Source organism: Gymnoscopelus braueri (assembly GCF_963280865.1).
Source record: "Gymnoscopelus braueri genome assembly, chromosome: 20".
In the NCBI taxonomy this organism is placed as follows: domain Eukaryota; kingdom Metazoa; phylum Chordata; class Actinopteri; order Myctophiformes; family Myctophidae; genus Gymnoscopelus; species Gymnoscopelus braueri.
In genome coordinates, this window is record NC_137622.1 from 18,857,576 (window position 1) to 18,879,750 (window position 22,175).

Sequence of the window (22,175 nt, forward strand, 5' to 3'; positions counted from 1 at the left end):
TATGGCAGAGTAACATCAGTGAGATGACACGAGCATCCAGCCACTAGTTGCCTTGAACCACCTTCTGAACCACACAGGTTAGATATCCAGGTTAGGTTCTCATCGGACACCATATATTTCATAATTATTATTAAATGTTCATGACAACATGATGTTTATAGCTCAGAGGAGGAACAGAGTCTCTGAGGAGTATGAAGCTCCGTTCCCACTGCCGGGGAATCAGGGGATCAGCCTGCACAGGGGCACTGTTTACCAGGGTGAACTGATCAACAGCACTGTACTGATCCGACACCCAGCACACATAATGGACATATATGGGAAGGGTTATTTTGGTAAAGGCATTCTATCCAGAGCCAGACCAGATCACAGCATCTCCAATCAATGGGAAGTCTCTCGTGGCCGTAGTATACCTGTCGTCTCACAATCCAAGTACGAGCAGCAGGTGGGTCTGGCTCAAGGATTGGACGAGGAGGCTGTCAATGAAACTCTCCTCAAGCTGTCTCAACCAGTGGAAATGGAGGATGAACAGGAAGAGGCGGGACCAGGAGAAAAGCGTTGCGAGGAGGGGAGTGACGTTAAGAGCTGTGTTTGGAGTTCTGAGGAGGGGGGGAGCTGGACAGCGTGTGGTCAGGTTCAGAGACAGATTCACACCCTGTGGAGATCCAGGTTAAAATACCTAGCAGGTTAGGGTGCACTGAAGAGACCCTTTCAGCTCTGAACTCTGACCCTGAACAGTGGGGAGACTGCCAGTTCCTGTTGGCTGTTGATGACAGAGTGCAGGTAGAACAGGAGGGAAACAGACCGGTGAAGATCACAGAGTATCTACAACTCACTCTAGAGGAGGCGTTCTTCTTGGTGTATGCCCTGGGCTGCCTCTCCGTGTACTTTGACCAGGAACCTCAGTCTGTTGTCCAGCTCTGGAGACGCTTCTGGTCCATTCAGAGCAACTTCCTGTGGTCATACACCGCCTATCATTTCTACAGATCTAAAGGCTGGGTTCCAAAACCTGGACTCAAATATGGATGTGACCTAATGCTGTACAGGAAAGGCCCTCCATTCCATCATGCCAGTTATTCTGTGGTGCTGCAGAGTGTCGGCTGCGGTGCGTTCACAACGCTGCGCTCGTTCAGCTGGCGTTCTCTAGCGGCTCTCAACCGCATCACTGCCAACGTCTCCAAGGAATTGTTGTTGTGTTACATCATCCACCCGGATGACCTGTCAGAATCTGGCCTGGATTCTCCTCTCTGTCTGAACAGACTGACTGTCCAGGAAGTTATTATGAGCAGGTGGATTTCTTCTCGAGAGCGAGAACAAGACAACGTTTAATTGGCAGACCAATGACGAGAAGACTGCTCTGATTGGATGCTGAGAGAGTGAGACAATACTTGGTGTTTGAATGTCCTGTCAGCTGACAGGTCCTGGGACCTTGGTCAGTGCGAAGTGCACTGACGAAGGTCCCAGGACCGAAACGTTTGCTTTTTAATTCACTTTGAGCACAGAGCACTTAATGAGCATGTAAAATAAAGAAAATATTTTTAGTCTTTTAGTCTCACTAAGGAGTTTTCCTTAAATGTTTGTTGCAGTGAGCGAGTCTCGTTTTGCCAGTTTTCCTCTCTATTGATTTTAATAAACATACAAAATATAAACATAAAAACAAACAAACTAAGACCAGTTACCAAGGGTACCAAGATATTGGTATGACAAAAGGCTGGCATACAGACAGGCTAAGGTTGGTGTGGAAATCCCCTAAGCACAGTAGCGGACAATGTAGGTCCAATATAGTCCAAATATGGATCCCAGATCTTGTAGAAAGTGTCCAACTTGGAATGCAACATGCATATAATGTATTCAGTATGGAAATATATTTAAAACAAATATGTAATTCCATGAGTGTTCCTGCAGTGCTACTCTAGCTGACGCCTTACACTAGCATAAAGGCCTACCTGAATATTTGGTCATCTTGCTATGTGTGTCATGTAGTGAAAGCTAATATAATTTGGCACTGCTTGATAATCAGTTCTGTATCATTCACCTCAATTTGGGAACCCATCGCCAAATAAAAAGGAAAAACAGCGCCCCCGTTTTTTACTCTTTCTCTTGGCTCTGGGACAAGCTCGACGTAGCACCCGTGCGCAAGGAAACCGGGGTTTTTGGTCTGCCCTCAGCGCTCCACTTCCGCTTATGTTTTAATTCCCACTAACAATATTTCTACACGGAACACTAACACCACTTCTCCCAGAGAACATGGATCGTTTTGGTTATAAGCCCACTTGTTTCTATGATGAAAGAGCAAGTTAAAATGTGAATATATTTCCGTGGTTTTGTCTGCTCCAAGTTTTGTGGGAAGTTTGTTTTCAGTGGGAAGGGAGCACACAGACAGTAAATCCCGCCCACTACATTTGATTGGGTAAAGCGCGGCCTGCTTCCTGATCTGATCTGAAGGCACGCCCACTTGTAAGCTAACACGCACACGTTCTGAACGGGGCTCTCGACAGATTCAGCAGCGTAGCTCTGAATCTGTTCTTGAGAGATTACATTCACCTTAAGAGGTTGACCCATAAACCAATCTGTATCAGAATGTGTAGTCTGTCACACGCATTTGGGACCTGTAACAGAGTTTGTAGAGCAGGGTCCCAAGAGCCACCTGTAACATTCGAGATGGGTGTAAGGCAGCTGTGATTGATTGGCTGGTTGAGTCACTGGGTTGCCAGACATTGTGGGGGAGGCAAGATGTCATGTCTAATTACGTACAGCGGTGTTGCCTAGGGAAGGGAACTAATCCCACTGTGATGTTTGCCATGTTGTGACAGCAGAAACTCTCCACACATTAATGAGTTTGTCTAGGATCTGCTTTAGTTAGCCTACATACTGAGAAACCAGCAGTGCACACATTGCTAATTGGGGGGAAAAAACAAGCAAATGGTCCTTGTAGCTGTGTAAGCGTTTTGCCTAATTGGTGGTGCATGTCTCTGTTTCTTGCACTCTTATCTCTTGCATTTAGTCACTTTTTTCCTTTGTTTTCAGTAGGAATATGTCACCGTTTGTGATATGAGTAGATAAAATCTGTGGAATGGAACTTTGGAAATAGCTTGCAACAAATCCAAATCCTTGGATCAACACATTCATGTTAAAACATTTTCTACGTTCAGCTATCTACGTTTACATCCTCGGAGGTCATACTGTACCTCCTTAACCACTTTCAACCTGGCGTCCCTATTTTAGGCAGGAAGTATATAGGGGCTTATGTGGTTAATCATCCCACTCATTAACAGTTTAACATCACTCCGACCTGTATGGATGAGCTGAGTGGAGAGCCATATCTTGGGCAGTGATGAAAATAAACATCCCCAGGGTGCCCCGGTAGTCCATCCCACATAAATAAGGCAATAGTCCGTCCCACAGCCGGCCCGGGATCGAATCTGACCCGAAGATTTGCATGTTTCCTGCCTTCCCTGTCTCTCTGTTCACTGTCTTTATCATGAATAAAGCAGAAATGCTGTAAAACATAATCTTAAACAATAAATGAATACACACATACCCTTGAGTGCTTCGTATCGACTCTATTCCTGTCTGTCTGCTTGCTTCACTCTTGTTTCCTACTGTGTCGCCTCTTCACCTTCTTTCCACGCTGGACGTGTCTGAAGCGATGAGTGTCCGTCACTGTTGCCGTGACAGAGATTACCCAGGAGTCTGCGGGGGCGAGAGCTGGTGGCACCATTTTAGCTGTCACATCTTATCGTACTGTCAGTCAGAGCCCTCTGTGGGCGTAGTGACGCGCTCTAAGCTCTCCGCTTAGGTGACCATCACCCTGGCCTGTCTGGCGCCCATAGTACACATGCAGATGCACACACACACACACACGCACACACACACGTGCATATTTATACTCTTCACTCTTGCCATCTGTGTCACACGCATACGTGCATGTAGGCATGCACGGTCATACTCATACCTGTCAACCTGGAGCAGATTGGCATTCTGCGGGAGGCAGGGAGGGCCCTAACAGCCACCTGGGCTGTAATAGGCCCTGTGGACTTTCATTTGGAAAAAGCAGCCTCTGATTCATCCTGCCTTCTTCTTTCATGGCTCCTTTGTTCTCTGACACAGTTCTCTCTTCAAAGAGCTCTCATTACAAACCAGGGTACAGTGCAGCGTGCAAGGATAAAAGCGGATTTAATTATATGCATGCACAGCGCTTCATTGAGTTATTGCTGTATGTTGGTTCAGAAACGCGGAGGAACGAGTCTCATGCAGGGCTGCAGTTAGCTTTCTTAGCGATTATTCTATCAATAACTTTTGAAGAATACAATGAATAATTTCATTTTTTTGTGGGGGCATAGATTGTTTATTAATAATTTTCGTATACGAATTGACATGAAATCGATTTTTAAAACTAAATTGATACAAAAAAGAACAAAATTGAGATGTGTTGTGTATTTTTGAATATTGTCCAAAACAGGGGTGCCAGGTTGAAAGTGTTTAACTGTTGCAACCTTATTGGACTTCACGGTCCATTTATACTACTCAAATAATGTTTTATTTTATTATAATAGATGATCTTTTATAATTGATTAATTCAATTAACTGTTCCTACCCTAGTCTCATGAAAGAATTCCATTTACAGAGGCTGTTGTTTTCCATAGATTACCTCTGCCCTCATGGTGGTTTTTCTTTGAATACTGTAGCTGAAAGAAACATACAGTACATGTATTTGGTATGATGCATGCAAGTGACTCAAAATCATTCTAATGAGTTGGCCGAGGAATTCTCTACCATACTGACCAATTTAGGTCACAGGTTGGCAATAGATGAATTGAAACTTATTCTGCAGTTCAACTCTTCTATTTTATTGACTATATTAATATCCATCCATTCGTCTCAGCTCCAGCTCGTTATTTCTCAACCAAGGGCCAAGGAACCAAAAGTAGGCCACACGATATAGACATAATTATAAATAAAAAACGAATTGAGGCATACTGTGTTATTTTTATATTTTATGGGGTTTTGACTTCACAGTCGGTGTACAGTGTGAATCCAACCATCAAAATGAACTGGTTTTAGTGGGAGATAGTCAGTTGTTTGCCCTAATGAGAGTGCTGATTGGGGCCTGCTGTTTCTACAGCCCCAGCCTCTGATGAGGGTGGCGGTAGTCTAGACTTGAGGCTAGACAAAGTGAGCTAGTTAACTGGAAGTTTGCTGGTTTGAAACCCCTACACTGGCTGATAAAATTAAGTTGGCGAGTTTGAATGATAATCTCTCTCCCTCAACAGCCAATGTGCCCTTGAGCATGGTACTTATTTACCAATTAGTCATGTGGAGCTGCTCAGTTGACCAAGAATGACTCAGAGTGGTTGTACAGGGCTATTCCTGGGTATGAATGTTTGTGACTCGTGTGTTTGGGGGAGAATGAAGTTATGAGTCCATCTCGGAAAGAAGCTGTTGTTTTCCAGTCTCTTTGTCCATGTTGTGTATTTCTCATATAATCATCTCTAGTCATTAACCTCAGATGCTCTCACTATGTACTGTGGAGTAGACTGGGCCTGTTACTTTACATCATTAATAGATACATGTTTGTATTATGCAGGTACATAATTATTCAACACATGCTATCATTCAGTTAATGTGTAATGTGTTTGAGGAATTGAAGCCTGTCACTGAGTATTTTCCATGTGTATACATACAGTATATATTGCTCTGTCTCTTGTTCTTTCCCTCCCTCCCACTCTCACTTAATGACTCTCCCTCCCTCTTTCTCAATCCTTCCACCCTCATCCCCCCTTCCCATTACTCTCTTGCAGCCTACAGCGCCTGTCATTCTAGACTTCATGACCATGATGGCCATATGTCACACCTGTGTCCCTGAGCACACTGGGGACAGACTCACCTACCAAGCTGCATCTCCAGGTAGGCCACAACACCTCATGACCTTCCTGACCAGGCCTGGGAATTGGTGCTTGTTGGTACCAATTCTCAGTCACTTGTGGAGGTGCCATTCAGCTTCAACAAGTGGGTTTGTGAAATACCAGTGGGTGAGATTCACCACCTAATGTGACCTGAACTGTAGGCAAAACAGTTAATTGGAATGGCCTTGTGCTCCACAAATTTGTGATTGATTAATTTATGAATTAATTAATTAGCCACTTAAACCCTATACTTTATTGATCTGGGCCCCCCAAGGGTTTGTACTCGGCCACCTCCTTTTCCCCCCTCTACTCCAAATCAAGTCACAACATCGTTGTGTTATGATGCTTTGTGGGCTTATAGATACGTTTTTTTTTTCTGAATGTTCACCTGTTATGACATGCCTAGAATTAGGATGCTAGGGTTCATTTTAATTAAGTTTTGGGGGGGTAACACAGCATGCAACACAGATCTCTGGTTGGAATCAAACCAGGGATGTTGCATGTACGTTGATAGTGCACTATCAAGTCACCTACCAGCACAATATGTCAGACTACTGTAGTTATTTCTAATGAGGAAGTGGGCAGTTCATCTTTGGTAAAAAAGGTGAGTCAGAGTTGGAGAGCGTATACAGTAGTGGAGTCACAGTTGAGGAGGCTCTGGTGGAATTTGATCCTGTGCTAACATTATTGCATGTCGGTCCAAGGACGGGAGCAAATTCACCATCCATTTTTATAAGAAGCCTAAAAGGAGACCCTTTTATATCATCCTCAATTTGTCAAAGAGACAATTGTAACTGTGAACCTTCTAGTTGTTTTTTGTCTTTGAAGAGATATTTTAATTTACAGCTTAATGTCCTGTGTTCATGTGTGAATCGGACACGTTGCCACTGCACTTTGACCTCAATCTGTAGCATGTATTCTACATCCGTTATGAGAACAGAAGAGGAAGAGATGCCACTACCCAATGTTCCCAAAATCAATATCCCTTAACAAAAATATTGCCTGTTTTCCCCCACTTTGATCCTCTTGTTAACTCTTTGACTGCCAGAGTATTTTCATAAAGTACTCCCCCAGTGCCAGCGATATTCGTGTTTTTTTTGTTTTTGTTATTTTGTTATTTAATTTTCGTATAGTAAGTCTAGCTGCGGTTTTGAACACATACGATCGTTCCACCAGCAGAGAGCAGCAAATAGACACTTTCATCAGCTCGCTGACTCGCTGCCCCCCCCCCCCCCCCCAACAGAGCCAAACAGTGAAATACGTCAAACCGGATGTGACGTGTCCTCAGATTCTCCGATCGCAAAAATGTACGATGTGATACACGACGGCGATGACTGTTCGTCACCCAGACTAGAGATTATAGAAGTGGACCTCTCCGTTCGTTTTTTATACCGTGTGAAAAACCGTGTGTTTCCCTACTCTGGCCGAAAATGACCGTGGAAAAAAAAGAAAACCGGAAACGGAATCTGCGTCATAAAACCGGATGCAGATGTGGGTGAAGTAAGTGGAACCCGAAACCTAGAATGAAAAATGATCAGAATAGCGCGACCAGAGATTAAACAATGAACGCGCGTCCAACGCGTCGACGGCCAACTGGACAAACTAGCAATTGACACGTTATCGAGTCAACCGCAGTCAAAGAGTTAAAAAGAAGCTTAATTGGACCTGTAGTACTTTGATCAAGGAAGATAAGGTTGAGTCTGTCTTAATACAGTATGTTTCAGGCATTTTGTGTGTGTGTGTGTGTGTGTGTGTGTGTGTGTGTGTGTGTGTGTGTGTGTGTGTGTGTGTGTGTGTGTGTGTGTGTGTGTGTGTGTGTGTGTGTGTGTGTGTGTGTGTGTGTGTGTGTGTGTGTGTGTGTGTGTGTGTGTGTGTGTGTGTGTGTGTAAAACATCACATGGATGCACCTGGGACGTATCATCAGGGTTGTAGTCTGGGGTCATAGGGTGTTTCGGGTCTCGCAACAACATTCCCCCAGGTGACCCAGCCGGGGTTGATCAAGCCCTGACTTACGTCCTAGTAGCTACCCACGGTCAGTCCTCTTAGGGAAAGACAGGGCCACTCAGTCCGCTTCTCCGGAACTACTCTGCCGGGACTGGGGGAGGCTCTGGCATGTGGAGGGACTAGGCTCTGTGGGTGGCCTCCTGGCCGGGCTCCTCCTTCGTCTTACCAGGACCTGTGCGTTGCACCAGACTCCCCCCGATCCAAACATTTCCTTCTGGCGTGATGGTTTCTTGGGCCGTGGTGGTACTGCAGGCTCCACTTGCGGCTTGCTTGAATGGCCCTCCTAAAGGCCTCACCGTGTTTTTTTTGGGCTTCTTCCTCACGGAAGACACAGGCTGGGGCGCCAACCCATACTGCTCCCTGATGCCGTTTACATTCCGGCTGTCAACCGTCTCTTCAGTGGTCACCAAACTATTCCTGGTTGACAGGAATATATATATATATATATATATATATAATCAAATGAATAAACTGTAGTTGTAAGGTATCGATAGACACATTGCTGTCCCAAGGGATTGAATCGTGGCCTTCCAGTTACAGGAGGACAGTCAGATCACAACATCAGATGGCTATCTACCATTGGTTCTTGAGACCATTATTCCCATTGAAGGTTACTGCAGTGACTATGGGATATTACAGGATATTTCTTGCTGTGATTATTCTCAGCTGCAGCAGCCTCGATGAGCTCATAGAATATCATTATGCTGTTCTCTATTTTTACTTTGCATTAATTATCAAGCACCTTCCTGACTGGATCAAAAATACTTTATTCCATCATGCTGATGCTTCTTCATTTCACATTTTGTTGCTTTGGTATAAAGATGAGCTGAGTGCTAGAGAAGAGATACTTTGCTATGTGAAGTGGAAAAAAGTTTCTTCTCACCCTTCAGCCTTCTGACACAAAATGTGATATATATTACAAGTCCAAGACTTTTAGTGCCCTAATGGCGAACTTTGGTTTGCAATAAGACGAGACAAAGCACATATTTACGATCATCAGCCTATACATATATGTATATATATTTTGATTTGCTTTCCTTGTGGTAAAAACATGCCCTGGCTGATAATGAGCTTTTCTGTACAAAATATAAATGTAGGTCTGATCATAGATATATGTATGGCCCATGTTGTTACTTGAGAAAGCTGTGTGTGTATGTTTGTTTGATAGATGAAGGAGCACTAGTGAGAGCAGCGCAGAGCCTGGGCTTCGTGTTCTCTGGCAGAACCCCAGACACCGTCATCATGGAATCGGTAAGATCGACCAGAGCAACATCATCATGAGCACCATGCAGGCTCTTTCTATTATTAAGAGTATATACTATATTAAATACAAATGGGTTGTATGGTGAACCTAGGGCGACATGTGTTTGCACTTTTTCATAAATAATATAAAAAGTATATAGAAAGAAAAGAATATAGAAGTCTCCTTGTGTGCAATGAACCCTTTTATGTACTTCATTAGCAGCACCCTGGAAGGAATACTGCTGTGCACAGAGCAATCCTTCATGATGACAACAATTTGTATATAATATTATAGATAGTATTACATACTGGTTCTTTACTATAATTTAGATTTTCAACAGTAAGTACAACTAACAGATGATGAACTATATTTCGTTTTTCCCATTTGAATTGAATAACTATTCATGTTCAAATTAGGCAATGCGTTGTGTGTGTGTTCTCCAGATGTAAGGTCACCTCAGTATGTCGTTCCTTTAATGAGCTAACCTGATGACTACAGGCAGAGACGCTGAGGCCAAAATTGTTCTCTGATTTTACTCCCTTGAGAGCATCATGTCTTGTCCAAGTTCTTTAACCTTTATTAGCCTTCTAAGGCCCTCAACATCTACTCAATCTGCCCAACTTGTACCTGGCGCTTTCCACAATTAGGAGAGTTAAATTGAATCTCTTACCTTATCATTTTGCCACCGTTGGGTCAGCGCTTGTTACTGATAAATACTGTTAAAGTGCAATTAGGCCTGATTGGATGGGGAGTGTGGTTTGTGCCGTTAGAGGCAAGATGATATCATGGAGAAAGAGTGAATCTGACTTCAGTTTCCTGTTGCAGTAACACTGAGTCTCATGTTCTTCTGTTCTTAGCTTGGCTCAGAGCAGAAGTACGAGCTGCTTCATGTCCTGGAGTTCACAAGGTATTATCTCTCTCTCATTCAGTTTCTCTAGCTCAGAATACACTGTCAATTCCTTAAACAATAACGTTGCTTTTCAACCTAAATCCCAGGAAATCAATAATATAGTGGTGAGGCATCATTTCATGTCATCAGGTGTACATCTCATACGCTCGACATGACATGAAACAACGCGTTTGACATCATAGTTTCAGTGATGTCAACATTTTGGAGAGAAATGCACAGAAGACAATAGTAATTTTTTTGTCACTATTATTGACATCAGAGGGATTCAGGTTGAAAATCTCCAGAGTTTTCCTTCAACTCTCTGAGTTACAAAAGGATAAATTAACACTTCTACGACATTTTTCTGTGTACACAATTTTTAAATAGTGCTTTTTGGTATAACATGAGTAACTTTGCTACAAAATAACTTGGATCACCAACTTGACAGTTTAGTCATTTTGTTCACGTAGTTCTGTTGTGCAGATATTTAGGTATCTTGTACAAATAACGTGATCATTGTTTTTCCTGCGGACTTGTAAAACCTGTGGTTTCGAATCCACCGTGGTGCATCCGGCTTTATCAGGCCTCTATGCGAACACAATTGGCCCGTGTTCGTTCGGGGGAGGGAAGCCGGGCAGGGAGGGTGATATTTGTCACTGCATGTATTCCTACGGGCTGGGGCGGCACCTGTCAGCAGGGAGTGTTGGGCGGGAGGAGTAGGACGAAGGCCCTACGTCCTCCCGGTGAGGGCTCCTCACTGGCAGGTGAGTCGGTAGAATACAACAGCAGTGACAACACAGAAATGTCTGTGGGGAGGAATTAACTAGAGGAACGACTAAATTGGGAGACAAGGCGGGTAAAAAAAATACTTGTAAAACCTACCTATTTGACAGTGAGAGCATGCTGTCTTTTGCTCTCACAAAGTCTGTGCAAATTAATTGTGAGACCTATGATGTCATGTATTTTCATACACGTCTGTTCAAATAGTACAGTGTGTGATCATTTGTTCAGGTGGCTGTAACAGCTTGGGATGTTCTCTTGCTCTCTCTCTTCCTCCCTCTGTCTCTCTTCCCCCCTCTGTTTGTTTCTATCGATTTCTCTTTGTCCCCCTCTCTTTCGCTCTCTCCCTCACTCTTTGATCTGCTTCTCTCTCTCTCTCTCTCTCTCAGTTCTAGGAAGAGGATGTCGGTCATCATGCGCACTCCATCTGGGAAGATCCGCCTCTACTGCAAAGGAGCCGTGAGTGTCTGTCTCTCGCCATGGCAACGCACAACGAGCCATCACCATCATTACCACAGGAGTGTCGAAAGCTTCTCTCTTCTCCTCCTCCGCTCCCCTCACTGCCTCCCCTCTTTTAGACACAATATTGTTTCTGTTTAATAGTAGAAATGATTGCAAGATTAGCATTATTTGTACACACTGGCTTGGTAAAATATTTCCATGTGTGGGGTGAAATACTGTAAGCCACTCACTGTGGGTACAGTAGAAGGGCAGTGTAGGTGTAACACAGGGGCGTAGAGACGTTTGTTTAGCATTCTCAATAGTATAAATAACTTGTTGAAAGGAGCTAATTTGGTAATGCTAACTATGCCAATCTAGTGCCTCCATCCCCTTTTCCTTTAACATCCAAGCCATGTCTCTGCTTAGGTGCTGACATAATGAATATGTTTCTGTCCAAGACGTTTTTTCTTTGCTCTGGATATGAGTAGCAAATCACTAAGACTCTTTATTTGTTTTGTTGTTGTTGCAGGACACAGTTGTTTATGACCGCCTAGCTGATAGCTCCAGGTACAAAGAGATCACACTGAAGCACCTGGAAACGTTTGCCACCGAGGGTGAGTGGACAAACAGTGCCCCCTGTTGGCCAGAAGTAAAAACATCCTCAGGGTTGTTTTCCAATTACTATGCTCCATTTTCTTTTTTTCACATTTTCTCTACTGGTAAATGTAATCACTCACTGATCGAGCAACAGTTGGGTTGGAAGCTTCTTTTGTTTCCCTCACTTAGAGATACACATACACTTGAATCATTTTCACATGTTAGAATGAGAGTAATCAAGGTAGTAGTAGTAGTATGCAGTGGTGTTTTGGTCGCTTCACGGGACACCACGGCGTGTGGCCAGTAATTTTTCACATGCACGTGCATTTACGGCACGGTACATGCGCGCGTGCACGCTAGAACTTGTCCCCCTAGATTCACGAGCCAAGTACCCAAATGCCTACTTTGCATAACAGGTTTACCAGTGAGCATCCTCATACATTATAGCTTACACCTTTTCAGCTCCTATATTTCAAGGCATTCCTTGAGAAGATTTACCAAGACTAAAACTAAGCTAAAAACTAGTAATTTCCTATACAAACACCTTTCCTACTATTTATACACCTGTAACCCTAAGTAAAAATGTATATTAATCACACATTAAGAAGATATTTTCTTAGCTGGTCTCGTCACTCTGGTCTCGTCACTCTCATACAATATCAGCTGTTCTGTGCGCATGCATGCACGCGTGGCCGTGTGCACTTGACGTCATTAAAGTACTGTTCCGCAGAAAAAAAATCACCATTACATCACTGGTAGTATGTGAGACAATGAGCAGAGAATAACTGCATTGTAGGTTGTGTGTACCTTTCATCTGCTCTGTGTCCTCTGCTTTGTGTCTACACTGCCCCCTAGTGAAACAACAGTAGAAGTAGAATGATCAAGTATTTTATTTCTGTAGATGAGTTAGCGGCACTGTGACTGTACAGTATGCTATGTCAGATCACACTGTTTTCCAAAGATCCAATAAAATTACAACTTCTTTTAAGTTTGGATCAAGGAAAACACGATTGAATTGCTGCTTATTTTTGGAATTTGGCATTCGCTGTAAGCATATTATTGCGTGGAATTTGTACCGAACCAGCCAATGTTTTAATCAAGCTTGGTTCTCTAAGACAGATGCACTTTGATTTTAACTACAAACAGAATCAGCAGCATCTAACACGGACCTGTTGTTCATTTGCATGTTTTTGACATGCCAGATGGGTGGGGCTTACTAGATCACAGCAGGTTAGACAGATTGCGTCAGTACTATTGTCCATTGCAAGATGGCACACCACAATTATTCTCATCCAGGTATTCAGAGCTCAGAACTCACTTGGATGTCAAATATTATGGCAGGGACATAGTATGGTTACAATTGACATACTGTAGGACAATTAAACAACACAATCAACATGGATGTAATCATACAGGAATCTACTGTTTTGTCCATCCAGGGCTGCGTACTCTGTGCTTTGCCGTGGCAGACATCAGTGAGTCATCCTACCAGCAGTGGTTGGAGCTCCATCACAGGGCCGGCACCTCCCTGCAGAACAGAGCCCTCAAACTGGAGGAGAGCTACGAACTCATAGAGAAGGTTTGTTATTTGACCTATGAATTGGTGGACTGTGAATGGATGGATAGATGGATACTCATGGATTAAAGTTCTCAGTCGCCACGACTGATTTAGATTCCATAGAATCCAGCATGTCTTCTATGGAAGCATGTTGCGCAGCAAAACTAGCCGATCTACAAGCTCTCAGTGAGAGCTTGTAGATAGGCTATGTTCGGTTATTATTTTAAGGATTAGAGCATTTGAAGTCAAACTAGTAACATGTTCAGAAGCATCTTCCATAAAATCTTAATAGTCTTGGATATTTCACATAAAAACTAAGATTAAAGCCTCAATCTGTGATTTCTTCAACTGGTTGGGAGGTGTCATAATTTTACATATTGTGTTGCGCTAGTGTGGGGGGTTCCTTTCATAATGTTTCACAAATTGACACATCAGGACTTGGCCATACATCATTTTCAGTCGTGAGATTTAATTCTGCTTTAATCCATGGATACTGAAAATGGATGGATACTGTTGATAGATAGATGGATAAAAAGATTACTTGATTGATTGATTACCGCTACCACCATCACTTATGGCCCATCCTGGATCTAATCCAGCCTTGTATTGCCAAGAGACGTTCCAACTTGGAATGCTGTCAGCTTGGCAAGCAACATCACAATCTGTGTATTTACCTGCCTTCCCTGCTGCTTTCACCTAATGTAGGCCCCGATTATATAAGGCGTCCATTTGAAAGCCTTCAGTCCATCTGCAGCAGGATCCGAACGGCTTCCCTGATTCAAGCTGAAGCCAAATAACCTCCTGTGTGATTAATGTGGGCCTGCCCCATACACACACGTGTTAATCTAAATAACTTTGCTGTGTGCATGTGTGCCTGCATGTGTGTCTGTGGCTCAAAGTTAGTACCGGGAAGTGTAATCAGTTTCCTGTGAGGAACATCTATGTGGAAGCACTAGTCAAACACTAGCGGCCGCACTCGTAAATCAACCGACTGGCCTGTTCATCCCAGCCCTTCAACGCTGACTGGACCCAAATGGATCCAATCAATCATGAAGTAAACATGAAAGCTTTCACACAGAGGAGAATGTAGTGTTCGCCCTGCCAAGCTCAATGAGTGGAGCATGCAATAACACTGCCAGGGTTAAGGGTTCCATTCCCTGGGTTGCTCAACGAGTGGAGTAATGGTACTAATGCCATCAGGATTGTGGGGTCTATTCTCACTGAGGCCACTCAAAGGTAAACAAAATTAAAATGATGCATGCGCTTATAGCGTGGCTATGTGCTTGGGTGAAGAGTGATTAATATGGTCTCAAGCTTATCGGTGTTCTTTAAGTTGGTGGTAGTACCACAGGGTGACACAATGGAATGAGTCAAAGAGATTTTCTAAGACTTAAATCAACAGTAAGACATGTACAAAGTGCCCCATCGCATTTTATCGAAATTGTGTTGTCACCCTAATATACAGTATATTATTATTAATCATTCATTAATACTGTATGTCCTTAAGATTGAAGTGATAACATATTATTTTGTAGTGATATTTGCCTCAGCATAATACAAGGATAATACACTAGAAAAAGGCCATTGTAAAATCCGACCTTGTGTAGAGTAGCTATAGTACTCTTTGTGAACTGTAGGTGGGGTGAAAGATCCTCTGTGTTACAGCAGGTCTGTGACAACTGCAACAATCCAGTCTAATCTAGTGCACCCAAGAACAAAATAATCTAAGCTCCATGACACCACCCTGGTGAGGATATCAAAAACTCTCACTCATGTTATGATGGGTGAAAAGATTGGCAAACTCAGGAGATATTGTCCTTTCTAACAGAGAGACATGAAGTGGGAAGTTTCCTACAAATGTCTGTATCATTATACAAATTACACACAGATCCCCAATAGGTTTTCCTTGTGTTCCTTATTTGCTTTTTTGATTTGTTCATTGCTCTGAAATGGCAAGTTTACTTCAAAGCTGAGTATGTCATGAAATGTAAAGTCATAGATTCAATAATATCTACAATATATGTACAGTATGTAGGGAAAACAATGTTCTGCCAACCGGTACTAAGCTAAGTTTAAGTTCCTGGGATGTGTACATACATTTCAGCTCAGAACAAGTATCCATAACTAAAGGGCCGTCCACACCAAGAATGATAACTATAAAGATAACTATGGCGATAATGATTTGAGCATCCACATCAGGCAGCCAGCAATAAAGAATGGCCCAACAGAGATTGATCGTCCTGCGACCTGCAAGATCTCCCTGACACGCCATTCCAAACCCCGATTAGCCAAGCACTAGTCTAGATAATCTGCATTAATATTATATTCCTAGAGTTGTACAATTACTTCTATGGTTGCACGTGAGGGGCAGAGCTGGAAACTGGAGCTTTATTTACTATCATATAGAATGTGTACAGATATACCGTTTTACAAATTTACTGTAAAATGTGTACAGATGCAATTTATTACCTTTTTTTTAATTTATTGGTATTTAGCCTTTTTCTTTTTAACCCCACTGTTGAACACTGGTCAAGAGATTCAGAATGTTTACTAGTCGCTATTAGACCTACTGTATCTCTTAATGCCAATTCCTTTTTATGCATAGAATGGAACCCACAAAATATGTTTATTTACCTAGCCACATACGAAATCTAGCAGCATTTGGCTGGTGGCCGGCGTTAATGTCTACTTATTGTACAGCCATGATGTCATTAGAATGTTATGATAGGATTAAGCAGTGCATAGATTTACCCTTTGTCTGGTTCTCTCTCAGTACACAGCAAAACTCCTGAGTATTACTGTAATTTAACTCTGAGAAAAAATTACCCTTATCCGATCTACAAGCCCATTCTACAAGCTCATAAAGACTCATGTTGTAGATCAGCTATTTTCAGCGTAGAGATGAGGGGAAAAAGGAGGGGGGACATTGTAGAGCCCTGGGGAACCCCGGTCAACAAAGTATATAGGGTTTAAGTGGCTAATACTCAGGATTTAGCTGTGTAGGGCTGCAGACATACATGCACCAGAGCTCAGGTCAATGCTCCTCAGGGAGGTCTTACCATGGCTTCTCTGGTCTCTGCTCGCCAGCTGCCTCTTTTCTCTCTCTCTCTCTGGGCCTCCGCAGGGCCCTACGATCCTACGAGCCATTCCAAAGACCCACTGGGCTTCCTGAGAAAACAGTGTGTGTGTGTGTGTGTGTGTGTGAGACTGTCCGTCTGTCTGTTCCTGTACCACACCCCTAACAACCACACACACAATCACACTGGCAGCTTCCGGAGAAAAATGCAGTATACATGTCTGTTTGTCTTTTCACATACCCTAATCCCACTCCCCAACCAACACGCACGCACGTACGCACGCAGGCAGACAGACAGACAGACATACAGTCCCCCCCCCAAAAAAAACCCCTCTGTGGCTTTGCAGGGTGAAAAACAAGAACAGCTGACAAGGCTAAAACACGACTGCAAATGAGTGACACAGTCCTGGTCTCCATATTTCTCTGACACATGACATTGTAAAGCCACTCTCTCATTAAGATCTCCACTTACTTGCTTTTTTCTCGACTCCCTCCTCCTGTGATATTTTGGAAAACATTTAGCATGTTCAGGAGGTATATATTTGTTCACATAGTGTTTGTTTATGCAGTTGGCGGCAACATCAGTTTGGCACGGCTGCTTATTTAAAGTTTGAATTGAGACCACAGGTGAGTGTGTGAGGTAGATCTCTCCACTTACCTTGCCTGTTTTTATTTCTTGTTTCTGTAGAACCTGCAGCTTCTGGGCGCCACAGCGATAGAGGACAAGCTCCAAGATAAAGTACCGGAGACCATCGAGACCCTGATGAAGGCTGACATCAAAATCTGGATCCTGACAGGAGACAAGCAGGAGACGGCCATCAACATTGGTAAGAGATACTGGTCGATGGGACTTGTTTACTTGCTGACCCTTTGGTCCATTTTGTGTAAATATGAATGTAATTTATTCAGGGCAGTTCTGTTCAATTCAAAATTAACTGAAAAAGGTTTAGGCTACTACTAAAACATTCAGACAAAGATCAATTGATAACACCACAGGAGTCGGTAAGTATGTTCACGGTACACACAAAAAATCCTCATAACTTGGAGCAGGTCAAACCAGTAATTTGGTTAGAGGTGTTGTGTTATTGAAGGTGTTGTTTTATTGTGTTAGAAGTTTTGAGTTATTGAATTTACATTAATAGTTTACATTATATGGTCACTAGTTTGTTTCTTCACTGTACATTCTTAAAATGACAACAAAAGGGCAGTGGTGACAGCAGCCAAGTATACTAATCAGATAATATAAATAATATAAAAATAATCAAAAAACCTAACGTACAAGGGCAAATGATCATATTTATACACATAGCACATTTTGTAAATGCAAATGCCCCCCCCCCCCCCCCCATGTGTATAAAACACACCTAGATTGTAGACAGAGGGTGAATACGGATGGTCTAATTTGTGTAAAAGTTTGTAAATGTCCTACACTGAGGAACACTAATAATTGGGCACTGACACTGCTTTTGGGGCCATAGTGCCAGGGCGATATGGACGAAATTAAATATCTAAAATATGAAATGGAGAAAATTGCAGAAGCTCACAACGCATTGCAATGCAACACGAAGAAAATATAAAAGTATAAATATATGATATCGATATACTGAATTGACCAGCCCTAGAGGACATAAATACAGTTACTATAAATGAAAAGAATCCCCTTACATAAAATGGCTATGGAAATCAACATTATAAACATTCATGCCAAGTGATGAGATAAGTTTTAAGGCCCACATATTCTCATCCTTGGTGTGGATTGAATCCTTCCTGACACTTCCCTCGACTATCATCATTACTTTCTCTTGCTACCCTAATATCCATCTCAAAGAAAAATGCTTACAATAGTTGAGTGACTGCTCTCCACTTGGATACCAAAAGGAAAACATTCGGATCAACAGCCAGTTGTTGGCAGAGTGGGCTGTGCAAAATTCCTGCACCATGACCTGGGTCTGCCAGAGCGGTTGGTGTTAAGACCAAATGGTGAGCTGCAGGTGAAGTTGGTCTGCGGTGTGGACGAGTCCATGCCAGCCCCCTGACAACCACTCCAGTCTGCACCACAGTCATTCCTCACCCTGTGAGACAAACTACTGACAGACCGCTTCTGTCGCACTTATCGGGCAGAAACATCTGGCTCAGAATGCAACATGATGTACGAGCACACTGCACCGACATGAAATAAAATAACATACCCAACGTACACAAACAGGCCCCTCTTACATATTTGGTGCCCTCTGGGGACTTATGCCCTGCAGGGGTTATCTTGGAGCAGGAGGCCTGGCATTAGGTGATCACCCCCCCCCCCCCACACACACACACACACACACACACTCACACACAAACACACACCTTGCCCTTCGTTGAAGGACCTAGCCATTAGTAGCCTCTTATGTGGCTAGATTAGCTCAAATCTCCCAAAAAACTAATCCGACCTCGAAAACAGGCAGGCTATTAAATGAGCATCTAGAAAAATAGGTATTAAGAAGGACCTCCATTTGTGGCTGCCTACCACTGCGGGCTGGCTGAATCAGCCCTTTGTGCCCGCCATACCCAGATGTGAGAGGGGCTGCTAAGAAGCACACGCTCACAGGAAGTATTTTTACAGGTCTGACGCTTGACTGAGTCGCTCTGTAAAAAGCCCCCGCTCAATATTGACTTAGTTTTTTACCATTTTCCTCGCTGAAAGACGATCCCAATTGCCAGAGTTCGTGGCGCACTTTTCGGCACTGGCTGGCGAATGGTGCCCATCACGTTGTTCTGCAGCTTGTGATGACCCGAACTAACTGAAAACGGTCCGTTCTGGCATGTGATCTTGAGAAGTAAAAGTTGTAAGAATGCAAACGATCGTCAACGTTTTAACTCCTAATATATTGTTAAAGGAAAGAAATGAGCACAATTGAATAAACTGAACTAAACTAAAACCAATTATGCTAAACTGAGCTTAACTTTAGATGGTCTTGATCCACTGTCCTCGTGATCACATAATCACACAACGCCTCATGTCTCGCTGTCTGCCGACACACTCTAACCTGGTAGTGCCATGCAGTCTGTGGTTTGAAGGGTGCTGCGGATGATCATGGCAGCTCCATGACACCACCCTGGTGAGCATATCAAAAACATTCACTCATGTTATGATGGGTGAAAAGATTGGCAAACTCAGGAGGTATTGTCCCTTCTAACAGAGAGACATGAAGTGGGAAATAAAAGTTGGATCCTTCAGGGCCTTCCAGGGGGCCCCAGCAGTATTATTCTTCAGCTACAGTATGTGAAAATAGCTGATCTATAATCGGGATGCAATGTGTTGCCAAGAAGAAGCCCAAGTAGATCTCTTGGCTCGTTGACAACATGCTATCAGTGCACCTAGGCAAAACAGAAGCTATTCTTTTTTGTACCAAAATCAAACTTAGTAGAATCATTGAATTTAAGATCATGTTAAATGTTAAATAGGGAATTGGTCGCTGTGAAGAGTACAATACAATACTTGGGTTGTGTCTTGGTTGGTCTGGATGGCAGAATGATGGCCAACAAAGTACTGGAAAGGGTATTGGGACTGACAATGTCTTTATTTAAAAACTTGGATGTTCTGGCTAAAAACCATAAGTTGATTTTAGTAAATTCTCTAATGCTATGCACTTTGTCTTTGCCTGCACCTCTTGGTTTGAGAGCTTGATCAAGCCTCTCAAGGTCAAATTGCAATCAACTTAGAATAGACTAATTAGGGTAATTTTAGGATTGGGTCAAAGAGCTAATGTTGAGAACAACCAGTTTGGTGAGCTAAACTGGCTTCCAGTGGAATCCCAGGTCACCTTGGCCAGACTGACCATGATCCATGAAATCTTACACAGCTTACACTAGCTAAAAAAAAAGAAAATAAATTTCACACGGGTTGGGAACACACATAACCTTTGCACCAGAGCTAGTATTGCTAATGTGTGCCTCTTCAAATTTTAATGTTTAGTGGGAAGGGGCTCTTTCACATAAATTGGAGCTTCCCAATGGAATAACCTGAACATTTCAGTCAATTTACATTGAATTTGAAGACATTTATGCGTTTAACAAGGACCTGGTTTACTGGTTACTGGAAAAGGTTCCAGTATAGTATAGGTAGTTTATTATATATTGTAGTTAGTGGGTATTTTTTGTTTTTTTTTTGTGCGTGATTACGTTTATTGTTTATGTCTTGAAAATGTGTTTATTTATTTTACATGAGTCGATCATATGTTTGGACATGTATTGTTGTGTGTATGAGGCCCACATTGGAAATAAGTCCTGGACTTTATTGCGTTATCCTCGTTAAGTTTTAACTGTACTGTATGTTAATACTTTTCAAACAAACTAAAGTAAATGGGGGTCCCCGGCACAACATTTTTAAATGGGGTCTGCGGGCAAATAAATACATATCACTTTGTGGGTTCTTGACATGAAAATGTTCGAGAACCACTGCAGTACACCTCCTGATCTGCCAAGCCAAACATGACTACACCTGACCTGGCTACGCCTGCCTGCCATTCATCATGTCCAGTCTCTGGTCTGTCTACACCCTTCTCCCAACTTCCATTCCAGTCCCCATTCTGAAAGCCATAATGCCCACAATATTGTATGAAAACGATGAGACAGCATAGAGGAAGCATAAAGCCTAATTTATTTGCTGTAGGTCCACGTCGCTCACCAAATATAACTCAGACGCATTGCGTGGCCTTTCTTACTTGAAAATCATTATTATTTTCAGCGAGTGATATATAGTATAAGTTTGGCTTAAACCAGAATACTTTGGCTGATTTCATTCAGTTCCTGCGAGGGTCCACTACCAGGGTCTTAACCACTACACACCATCACTGAACCCTGCAATTTGCTCCTTTTAATTGTTGGTCCCTAAGAACCTCAGTGGTTCCTGTGTGACACTAGTATGTCGCTGTTAAAACATTCCCCAACTCCTCCGGGACCGCAGTTTAGTTCCGCCTGAGCCCGAAAAAGGCCAGGAATTCCAGCTTTCCCTGAAGAAACAAAACACAGAACGGCACTGGTCACTGTTAAATGAACTTAAGGTAAACATGTTAAATTGTTGGGCAGTGGCAAGAATTGACAAAGAGAGGAAGGTTGTGTGCGTGTGGGCGGGGCAGAGACAATGTTGAGCTGGAAGAGACATTTTCCACACGTGCGGCAAATCTGTGGAAGTTAGTACCTAAGAAAACATTCTGGCTGAGCCAGACCTTGACCTGGTCTGGTGTTGAGTTGAGCTCCGGAGGTGAAACCTGCTCATTTCCTTATACAAGATCCCCCCCCGTGTGTGTGTGTGCGTGTGCGTGAATGCATGCACACAAGTGCGTAATCCCATATCTCAGTTTCACTTGCGTATAAATTGCCACCCATGCTTTCATAGATGTGTGTTTTTCTGGTAAACCCACTTAAAGAAACTAAAATCTCTTCAAAAACAGAACAGGAATCGATGAAACCCACAAATATTCATGTGGCCATCCACAGATGGGAGTCTTCTCACACTGCTGAGGGATTAGGCTGTGGATTTTGGTCCCGAGTTATTGAGACGTTTCTCTTTGCCCCCTATGGGAGCATCTACCACCCTGTGAGTGACCCCAAATAGACCGCCAAGATGGACACTCCCCTGGGAGCCGTGGCAAACAGAGGTGTAACTGACCAGTAAAAACAGGAAGCTGACGAACCACAGTAAA

General features: G+C 43.0%; 2 protein-coding genes across 4 annotated transcripts in view; both read left to right on the plus strand.

Annotated features, from left to right (window-relative positions):
• Positions 1-22,175, plus strand: part of atp8a1 (ATPase phospholipid transporting 8A1) — a 168,929-nt gene that overhangs the window by 82,433 nt on the left and 64,321 nt on the right. For all 3 annotated transcript variants that reach the window (XM_080415274.1, XM_080415273.1, XM_080415275.1), the window contains 7 exons: positions 5,799-5,904; positions 9,076-9,158; positions 10,008-10,057; positions 11,209-11,278; positions 11,790-11,874; positions 13,297-13,436; positions 17,180-17,318. In XM_080415274.1, the coding sequence (XP_080271400.1) occupies positions 5,799-5,904; positions 9,076-9,158; positions 10,008-10,057; positions 11,209-11,278; positions 11,790-11,874; positions 13,297-13,436; positions 17,180-17,318 (673 nt within the window). The remainder of the gene's footprint in view (positions 1-5,798; positions 5,905-9,075; positions 9,159-10,007; positions 10,058-11,208; positions 11,279-11,789; positions 11,875-13,296; positions 13,437-17,179; positions 17,319-22,175) is intronic.
• On the plus strand, positions 149-1,326 carry LOC308076329 (tRNA-splicing endonuclease subunit Sen2-like; the record flags this gene model as incomplete). The annotated part of the gene is made up of 2 exons (XM_080416566.1): positions 149-631; positions 736-1,326. 2 exons carry the CDS (start codon positions 149-151, stop codon positions 1,324-1,326), a joined length of 1,074 nt encoding a protein of 357 aa, XP_080272692.1.